The 10,954-nt window shown below is 45.4% G+C and overlaps 1 protein-coding gene across 1 annotated transcript in view; it reads left to right on the top strand.

The window, feature by feature from the left end:
- Positions 1-2,663: 2,663 nt before the first annotated feature.
- The window catches only part of Slc36a4 (solute carrier family 36 member 4), a 29,708-nt gene continuing 21,417 nt past the window's right edge, over positions 2,664-10,954 (top strand). The window contains exon 1 of the mRNA XM_028763385.1: positions 2,664-2,748. Within this exon, the coding sequence (XP_028619218.1) occupies positions 2,703-2,748 (46 nt within the window). The 5' untranslated portion in view covers positions 2,664-2,702. The remainder of the gene's footprint in view (positions 2,749-10,954) is intronic.

The raw sequence follows: 10,954 nt of genomic DNA, 5'->3' as shown, positions 1-10,954 counted from the left end.
CTGGACTGGAATTTGATATGTATACCAGGCTGTTCTGAACTCACAGATCTATCACTACCTCCCAAGGTCCGGACTTGAGGGTGTCGCAAGCATGCCTTTCCCTTGAACTCAGGTTCCTCATTCAGCATTATTATCCTTATGGCATGATAGGAAGAGCCAAGGGATGGAAGTCACTGCGCAGCCTTCCAGTCACATCAATACCTCGGATAACGAAATAAGGCATCTTCAGTGTCATGTGTACTCAGGCAGTGACAACAATACACCTTTGACTACAATAGTGATAGCAGTTCACAGCAAGGTGGCAGGGACTAGTGTGTACTCTTATATGTAGTTTCAACTCCTAAGTCTATAGTTACTCTCTGTCAATTGTGGTCTGAAAAAAGAAAAGTGGAAAATCTTAGAGAAAACGAAGTCACACATTACAATGACATGGCACACTCTGAATACTGGGGTGAAGATTAACACTGATCCGCCTCTGCCCTGTTTGTGAATCACCTCTTCTTGTAGAGCATCCATGCACTACACTAGCTGCCCACTACTCCCTTAGTGTCTTAGTTTATCTTACTTACTACCTTAGTACTGTAGAACTAGCATCCGATGACCCCTGGGAGGAAGCCCAGTGTCCCCAATGCCAACCTCACATGAGTCTGTTGTTTCATCGATTATCCCCGTTTTATATTTGCCTGCATACGGTTCAGTATTTATTTTATCCACAGTTGCAGGCATTTTGTCGGTCTTGGGACGTGAGACTATTGCCTCTTCCGATTCATAATGTTGGAGCAGGACTGACCTAAGGAAATGCATTTTCAAGCAGCCATGTATGAATGCATAGATCTTGACTCACTATCACTTGCTTTATCTCTACAAAAAGTCTGTCTTAACCAGGCCTCCGAGGACAGTCAGGTTGGCTTCCCCTTTGCCCACTGTGATGAAGAGACAATGGCTTTTGATGCTTTTAACACTTAGAGATAAATCAAGGCTATCACTTCTGATGCAGATCTCTGCTGCCCTCCGGTCAGTCCCCTAAGGTAGCCCATCATTTCTGCTACATTTGTGCTATTTGTGGGGAACGAGAATTTCCCTGTAGTGTGTATGTGATTTCAGGGCAAAATTGGGTTTGAGCAAAAGCTTAACTGTGCCTAGTTACATAGGGGAAACCTCGAGTTTTTTCAAGAGGAGGAAAGATGTGGGTCTGAGAGGAACTTGTTCTTTCTTTTTTTTTTTTTTTTTTAGATTTATTTATTTATTATATGTAAGTACACTGCAGCTGTCTTCAGACACCCATATGAGGGCATCAGATCTCATTGTAGATGGTTGTGAGCTACCATGTGGTTGCTGGGATTTGAACTCATGACCTCTAGAAGAGTAGTCAGTGCTCTTAACCGCTGAGCCATCTCACCAGCCCGAACTTGTTCTTTCTTAATTTGGGAAGTTTGATATCTAACAGGCTTTGATTTTATCAGTGTCCTGAACCCAGACTGCCCAGTTCCCGCTGAAACATACATACCCTTCTCCTAAAGTGACCCCAAAACACAGACGGGAAACAAAAAGTTTTGTGTGACATCCTGACATTAAATAACTATGCTGTTTAAAAGATAATTTCTTTTTTTCTTTTTTCTTTTTTTTTTTTTTGTTTGGTTTTTTCGAGACAGGGTTTCTCTGTGTAGCCCTGGCTGTCCTGGAACTCACTCTGTAGACCAGGCTGGCCTCGAACTCAGAAATCCACCTGCCTCTGCCTTCCAAGTGCTGGGATTAAAGGCGTGTGCCACCACCGCCGGGCTAAAAGATAACTTCTAAATTATTTGCTTACTTTTTTTTTTTAAGGCAGAATCTCATGCAGCTTAGGCTGGCCTCGAAATTCATAAGAAGCCAAGGATAGACTTAAACTCTTATTCCTCCAGGCTCAGCCTCCCAAGTGCTGCTATTACAGGGATGTGTCACCATGGTAGTCTTTTAAATTTTAGTTTTATGTAAGACAGCATCTGTGTTTGCAGCCCTGGGAGTCCTGGAACACTCTATATAGCCGACCCTGGCCTTGAACTCACAGAAACCTGCTTGTCTCTTCCTCTGAGTGCTGGGGCACTATGAAGTCTGTCTTAAAATTAGATATTTGTCTGTGGATTAATCATACATTTATTGGTGTCCACTCGAGGCCAGCTTTGCATTCAGGCTGAGCGCCCCTGCGGTAGTGGCAGATGCTTCTCCCCTGCCTTCATTGGCTTACTGTCAGTGGTGGTGGTGAAGTGACTTCCCTTCTCATGGACAGTGAGCACAGTGGCTTCAGACTGCATTGCACTGTCTCTCCGGTACCTGACAGGTAGTGTAGTGCTTGACAGTGTGGAACACCTCCCTCTTAGCCTTAACCCTAGCGTCAGCTGTGTTTAAGATGCCAGTGCCTGAGCCTACATCCAGCTGCGTTTGTTAGTGTCAACTGGGGTGGAGGAAGACTGCCAGTCGGCCGTCGGAGTTGCAGTCTGCCTGCTTTCTGCGCGGTCCGAGGCTCTGTCTTCCGGCAGGCGAAGCCAGGGGATTCAGAGAATCGTTCCTCAGCCTCTAGGTGCCGCGCCTGTCACCCCGCGAGGCGCAGACCCGCGTGGGCTACGGTCAAGGCCGGCCCGGGCCCCGCCCCTCGGGGCGGCTCTGCGCATGCTCGGCGGTGCGGCCGGCAGCGCGGGCGGCGGCGACCTGGAGACCCCCGAGGGATGGAAGCGCCGGCGCCGGCGGAGGCGGCGGGATGCGAGGAGCTCGGTGGGTGTCTGTCCTGCCCGACCTGGACCCAGGGCGTGGGCGTCTCCTGCGTTCGCAACGAGGGCGCGCGGGCCTTCGCGTCTGCCGCGGCGGCATCCGGGCTCCCGGTGTCTCGCGCGCCTGGCGGGGGCGTCCCTGCGCGCGCACTGAGCACTAGGGTGGCGGGATGGCGGGGTGGCATGGCGGGGTGGGGTGACGGGGTGACGTGGTTTGCAGAGACCCCAGGCAGAGGTTGGTGGGTCCCAGGATCCTGCCTCGCGTGAGTTCCTCTAGGGCCAGCACAAAACAGTGATCCCCAGGCCTGGCGGGGCCTTGCAGGTCGCTGCACCGTGTGTGAGTGTCTGCCTGCCTTTGAGTCGTCAATCTTTGTATGGCTGTCATTCTGTCCATCTGTCTGTCCACGGGCCTGTGCTTGAAGCACTGTGCGTCAGCGCGGGGAGTTGCCCTGTTTGTCCACGTCAAAGGGAGGCGGGAGCTGCTGCCACTCTGTTTTTTTCCAGGATGCTTCAAGGAAGTTACCATTGTTTTTTTCTAAGCCGGGATCTCAACTCTGGGCTTCTCATTTGACTCCTCGATGCCCAGCTGTTCTGAGACTGTTGCTGGCTGGAGAATAGGACATACTTGGGCTCTGACCGGCCCTGAGCGCTAAGTTTCCATGGTTTTGGAAGGCTTGCTTCTGTTTACTGCTGTCAGAAAGAAAACAGAAGTCAGGATCAGGATAGAAAGATGTCCTCCCAGCAGCACACTGTATTAAGGAATATTTCTTGAAGAAAGAGATTAAATTAAAACATACTTTGAAGTAATTCACAGTGTGGCATTCCTGAAATAATGTGCCAGCACTTCATGGTTGTTTTCAACAAAGGTAGTGACAACAAAGGTAGAAACTGTAAGTCTAACTTTTACTGAGAACAGACTGACAAGCAGGGTGCTGTATACTATGCTAGCCAATGTCTACTTCATCCTCTCAAGAAATCAGGGAGGCAAGTTCTCTTGTCTTGCAATTGATCTCACTAAAGGCAGGGCCCTGTTACTACAAACTCAAGTTTATGTGACTTTTCAGTTCATTGATAACCCATGTTGGTGATCGGTGAGGAGATTGGTAGGAGCAGGAAAGTATATTATCATTAACACATATAAAGCTGGTGTGGCAACGGTAAACACTTGCAATCCCAGTGTTCATGAGGCTGAGGTGAGTGGACTGTCAGCCTATGCTACACAGTGAGTTTTAGGCCAGTGTGGTCCACACAGTGAGGTTCTGACTCTACCCCTGCCCTTCAGAAAAGTTTTATCTTTTCACTCAGCAATTTTATGTGTAGAATATTTCTCAAAGAAGTAAATCATGCAATTAAACTACTGTGTCAGGCTGAGAGGATGATTCAGTGGATAAGAGCGTTCCCATGCAAACCTGATAACCTAAATTCGGGCTCCCAGATCCCATGTTAAGGAGTGGAACATGGGAGTCTGTCATCCCTGTACAGTGAGATGGAAGACAGAGGCAGGGGAATCACCCATGTGCTTGAATGCCAGATGCAAAGCACAGCAGTGGAGACAGAGAATCCCTGCTTCGAGCAAGGTGGGAGGGAGAATAGAGTCCCCAGAGTTAGTTAGTATCTGACAGACTCACACACATGCTACAGCACAAGTGCTTCCACAGAGACATCATACACACAAATGTCTGCCAGATGACTTTCATTGCAGCATTTGTAAGAGTCAAGGTAGTTATTGTCCAAGTGTCTGATGAAAAGCCACGAGCTATGATGTCATTTAGTTGTTAAAAGTGAAACATGCTTATCATGTGTCATCTGTTAACTGGAAAAGCTCACTGGTTCCATCCTCCCAGCCCTCCTCTTTTTGCATTTTTGAGACAAGGTCTCACAGTGTAGCTCAGGGCACAGGATACATCATGAAAAAAGGACCATCCCCCCAACCTCCAACCAGTCAAACAACCCATCAGGGTGCTGCTTCCTTGGCCATTGTATTTAGTAAGCAGACACAGAAGGTGAGCAGCAGAGGAACCTCAGGTCATTATACGGCCTGTCCAGTGAAGGCTGCTATACAAGGAGGGGCAGTGTAATGTGAAGGGGGGGATGAGCTGAACCTTTACAGTGACTTGACTGACTTAGGTTTATTTGTATTTTTGAGACAGGGTCATACTAGGTAGTCCTGGCTGTCTTAGAACTCACAGACCTGCCTGCCTCTAGAGTGCCAGGATTCAAGGGTGGGCCCTGTGAGTTAGGTTTTAAAAGGGCTGTGGGGGAGGGGAGGGGAGTCTAGCTAAGCTGCTAGCGTGTTGGTCTAGTCTGCCTTAAGCTCTAGGTTTGATCCCCATCCCTGCATCAACTGGGCATGGTGGTACAGAGCTCAGGAGGTAGAGGGAGGAAGATCAGAAGTTCAGGGTCAACCTCTGCTACATAGTAAGTTTGAAGCCACCTGGTCTACATGAGACCTTGTTTAAAAGACCAGAAACACTACAAAAAAATGTGCTTATGGTGGTTTCCATGTGACAAATGCACTTTAGAACAAAAGTAGGAACTGGAGGGCATTCTGCAAGCTCAGGAAAGAGGCTGGCATGTTCTTCAGGCCAGCTTGGTGGCAGCGATGGAACCAGAGAGAGGTGGTTAGACCATGGATGATGTAGACCAGTGTGATTTCCAGACTGGGTGAAGGCAGGCAGGATGGCTACAGGGACCCGAATGTCTGAAGACTGAAGGTGCCTTGGGCTGAGGGCTTACGACAGTTTTATAACGTGTCCCGCCTTTGATGTTTCCCTTTTTAAACTCACTTCTGATGACAAGTTTTTGGCTGACAAGATGACTCTCCACTTGATTTAGACCATGTGAGGCCCTGTGCCTTTCTCTGTGCTCTCACATTTATGGTTATTCACTTGAAGTGAAGCCAGTTGCCGTGTTGGGTGGACACTTAGGCAGCCCAATGACAACGTTCACGGGGCATAGCCCAGAGATAGTGGCCATGGGGTGCAGATCAGAGGCCTCCTAACACAACCCAACCATAGAAGTGATCCCTGAAAGCCTAGACCTAAGAGGCGACTTATTCAGGTGGGTGAAGTCACATAGGTTTGGAGAGGAAGATGATTTGGTTTAGAGCTGTTCATGTGTAGAGCCACTGGAAGGTGAGGTCTAGGGTGGAAAGTCTGGAAGTTGTCAGCACAAATGTAGCCCTGAAGCTGTGGGGAAGGCAGGGAAGGAAGAAGAGGAGAGGAATGGAGGGAGGAAGAGAAAGAGAAGGAATGCAAAATACCCTGAACTGTTACTGAGGTAGATTCAGGATGGTGAGGTAGTTAATGTTTTAGAAAGCACTGTTACACTGTTACTTAGGCTGTTTGGGTTTGTACAGTGGCTGAGTGTTACGTAATGTAGAAGGCCGTTTAACATTGACCATCTGGGGAGAGCTCCACTGGAGACAGAGAAGGGCTTCTTATACTCAAAAGCCATTGGGGTTTCTAGCCTGTTTCTTACATTCTGTTTCCTCAACCACAGGAATAAAGTAGTCTGCTTTTATGATCATGGTTCATAGGTTTGGGTGGCAACATTGTGCTATTTTTCATAAAAGAAATGATGTCCACCATATTTTATTCCCATTGCCAATATGTAAGTGGTTTCTTATATTGCAGGAATATTAAGAGCAATATATAGCATTACTGAATATTTTTTAATATTTTCATAGGAAGGAAAGGATAGAGATAGGATAGAGATAGAGATAGGATAGAGAAAGGATAGGAAAGGATAGGGTCCATCTTCACCAGGTTAGCTGGTTCTCACTTTTGTATGTTTTTTACACTCCATTTCCACTTTACTTTTTAAAACATCACGGTATCGTGTGAGTACATGGTCACTCTCCTGACTCATCAGATGACTGCCCTTGCCTGCAATCACACTGTGAAGGCAGGGTTGTATTTTCTAGGGTGGGTATGGCGTAGTGAGCACAGTAAGTTACTTATTGCCGTATACTTAGCAGATTTTAAGAATTTATGTTCCAGCAAACATCTTAATTAGTAGCTTTCCAGAAGTAGAATTACTGGAAGAGAGTAGTGAGCACTGTAAGACTTTAGTATGTGTTACTAAATTTGTCAGTCTTTAGCTACTCCTGGAGCTGATTTCAGGGTAGACAATTGAGGCTGAAACAAAAGTTGAGGTGACAGAACAGAGCATTTGTATTCACCCTAATTTAAGCTTCATTAGTTGTGCATACATTGCATTATATATTAGGTGTATAATATTTAATTGACTGTTTTTGGTACATGTTAAACACTTGTAAATAGAAATAATTATACCTGAGTAGTTTGAAATCCACTGCTTAATAGTATTTTAGCAGGAATCATTAATTTTATCTGTTTTACCACAGCTTTTATAAGAATAGTCTAATTTATTGCTTGGCCAAAAATTACACAAAACCTTCAGCAAATAACAGACTATGTGTAAACTGCATATGCTCATGTAATTTTTAATTATTTTCTGTAGAGTATTCAAATGTTATTTCATGTATTCTTAATTCTGTTAAATCTTTTACCATGTTGGATCTTTAGATATCATTATCATCATGATTATTATTAGAAGATTAATTTACTAATTCATATAGTGTGCAAATGCAGCTCAGGGTACAACCTGTGGAGCCAGTTCTCTCCTTCTATCGTGCAGGTCCTAGGAATCAAATTCAGGTCTTCAAACTTGGTAGCAAGCATCCTTACCGACTGAGCTGTCCCTCTGGATTTCCTTAAGTGTGATTTCTGTATTAGTTTCTATTTCTGCTTCCTTTTAGTTGGTATAACATCCCATCTTTGCAAAATAAGTCTTATTTGGACACTTTGTAGCTCCAAAGTGATTAGTATCACTTAATTTCTTGTCAAATATTTGTACTTCAAAGTCTCAGGAAGTATAATTTGTAACATTGACTAGCGGGTAGAACTGCTGCTGGTGGCTCATGTGCTTGGAGGGGCTCCATGCTTCATGCCTGCTGTCTCATTTTATCCTCTAGTCCTCTGAGAGGTGGAAATTGTGAGTTTTGTCATGTATATAACAGAGGCCTTGGGTAGGAGGTCATCCAGCTGACTTCATACCTCTGCTTAAAACTCTCCAGGAGCCACTGCCTACATGAGGTTGGTCTCTGAGTCTTTGCAGTGTGTGTGTCCCAGTAAATACACCTTGGATTTCAGGTAACTAGTATGGGAAACAGGCTGTAAAGCACCCTACTTTTTAAATTGATTATCTGGTCAGCGGACAGTATGTTGAACTCATGAGATTAAACATAATGCACTATTACATGTCCTCTCAGAGCAGGCAGAGGTTCAGGCCTGGCGTGTGCTGTACGGTCTCCTGACCAAAGCCAGAGTTAGTGCTACGGTGTCAATGTAAGAAGACACCACTGTGTCTTCTAGAGGGTCGAACGCAAGACCGTATTCATGTATTTACATACTACATCCTGAAATTCAGAACAAAATACAATTGCACAAATTATACTTAGTGATGCATGGAGTTGCTGAGAGTTATAAGTGGCTGAGTTTGTTTATAGCAGATATCATTCTTAGAGGTTCTCGTTCAAGTGGGATATCAATGAACATTTCAAGTTGTAGCGTCTTAGATACAGCTTTCCAGGTGTTATCATTTGAGTATTTTTAATTCTTTGGGTTTGAGTTACTTTGTGACATTTAGGGTAATATTGTTCTAGAACTTGACCCTATTTTAACTATTCTTAATTTAGTTTTTAAAAAAAAAATATATATAGTTAAATATATGTATTTATATAAACTCATAACTATATAGTTAAAGGATACACACACACGTACGTACATACATACATACATATATATATACACACATACACACACAAACACACACACAGAGACACACACACACACAAACACACACACACACACACACACACACACACACACACACACATTGTGGAATGTCACTCCAGGTAATGAACTCTGAAACAAGGGGAAGTCACAGGGACTTTTCAGCTGCTTTTACACACCATTTAAGCACAGGGGCAGGAATCAGCTACTTGCGCATCATCCTGCTGAGTTCTGCTTCTGTGGCAGAGTCAGAGTAATACATAAATGTAGACTTGTGAGTTCCTAACTTGTTAAGTACTTTTCTCTCAGCTTCAACTTTTACAAATGAATTCTTTTAAATCTTTTTATGAGAAGGTTAGAAGAGTGTCCTGGAATAATTAACTTATTAAGATATTTGAGGGTTAAGAAAATTGATTGAAGGCAAAGAAATACAGAAAAAGATTTTTCAGTAAGTTATGGCTCATGTTTCACAGACTGCTATAACATCGAGAATGACTTTTGAACCTCAGAAAAGTCAGTTGCTAAACAACCTCCATTAGGAGGGAGAGCCCAGCCGACCTGTATGTGGGAGTCAAGCGAGCATTGTGATGCTGATTTAAAAGCCAACCATAAATCGGAAAACTGCTATTTACAGCAAATACTTGGAGACTACAGTCTCAGGTTTTATCTAAAACAATACTGAAGATATATTCACTGCCTTTACCAATACAAGCAAACTTCTCATTCAGAGTCGACACACTTTGAAAGTTGTGAGAGAACTTACCTTTTCCTTGACTTTTCATGGCTGCTGTGATCTCTCCGGCAGCGGGCTTCAGATAATTATAGATGGTTAAGGTTTTGAAGTGTTGGTAGTGATAGCTATCTTTATGGAGAACATAGTGAACTCACTATGGCATAGCACAGGGCAGAGATGAGAAAGTGGGTGTAACTGGTAGTTTGGACAAGCTAAGCTGATCAAAGTGGATGATGTCAACGGTCCACGGCAGCAGGGTGCACTGGCTTATAAAACCAAAGCTGATGAGAAGAATAGGGATGGCTGATGTGGGCTCACTAACTTCCCCAGAAGTCATCTGTTGGTCCTGTGCAGTACCTCAGGAACTGATTTTACATGGAGATAGGACCTGATGTAGAAGGCAGTGTGGCTGTGTTCTTACAGAGAGGCAGACTTGGGCACAGAGTCAGTTATGGGGGAATGTAACATGAACATGAAAATGGCCACATATGAGATGAGGCAGAGGCCAGAGCCTTCCCAGCCCCTGGAGGAACCTGCTTCCCCAACACTCTATCTCAGGCTTCTGGATCTTTGTGATGATGGATTTCTGTTATCTTAAGTCCTTTTATGTTACAGTGACCCTCGTAAAACTCCAGTGATGGTTTTGTAGGGAAACAATGGTATTGTTTTGGGTGGGGCATAACAAAAGGAAGCAGGATCTGTGCTAAGATGAGATACATATACCTGATCCTAATGTGTATGGGGCACAGCATCGAGGGTGGACAGGAGCACAGCATGGAGAGGACAGGGGCACGGCATGGAGAGGACAGGAGCACGGCGCAGAGAGGACAGGAGCACAGCATGGAGAGGACACAAGCACGGCGTGGAGAGGACGGGAGCATGGCATGGAGAGGACAGGAGCACGGCATGGAGTGGACAGGAGCACAGCATGGAGAGGACAGGAGCACGGGATGGAGAGGACAGGAGCACGGCGCGGAGAGGACAGGAGCATGGCATGGAGGGTGGACAGGAGCAGCATTAGGATCTGTCAAGAGTAGGAAGTAGGAGACGAGGAAGAGTCAAGGGGGAGATCTCTTTCAATGTGATCGTCTTGAAGTGCTAAGAGAGAGGTCTAGTCTTCAAGTTAGCAGTTCAGGGCCAGGAGGCAGGAAAGGAATTTTAGTAGTAGAGGACTAAGGGGCAGCCTTGTCAAAGATTGCTTCTAGAGGAGAGCTAGGCAAAGCAGCGGAGAGGCTCCTCACACCCTCATTGTGTCGGGTATGCAAGAGGGGGGCATGGGAGCAGAGAAGAGGCTTGTGTGGGGAAGAAAGTGGCACTGGGGGGAAAGTAGGGGAATGTAGGGGAGCAGAAATCAACAAAGACCAAGTATGCATGAATATACAAAAGCCAGTATTTTGTATACTAAACTTTGAATGAAGACTGAGTCCTTGGAGAATAATGTAGTGGTGAGTCCTTCCTGAAGAACCTGCTGGGACTGTGTGCTCAGAGTGAGTCCACAACACATCAGGGTCACAAGGCTTTACTCCCAGCTGCAGCCCAGGCATACCAGGTCAGAAACTTTGGGGTGGAGCATGTCAGTTTGTTAGCAAGCCCTACCTGGCCTCGCTGAGACAGTCTAGTTGGTGTAAACTTCTGGATGACTGAGTGACTGAGGAGACTGT

Source organism: Grammomys surdaster, unplaced genomic scaffold (genome assembly GCF_004785775.1).
Source record: "Grammomys surdaster isolate TR1022 unplaced genomic scaffold, NIH_TR_1.0 138, whole genome shotgun sequence".
Lineage (NCBI taxonomy): Eukaryota > Metazoa > Chordata > Mammalia > Rodentia > Muridae > Grammomys > Grammomys surdaster.
This window is presented reverse-complemented; position numbering and strand designations above follow the sequence as displayed.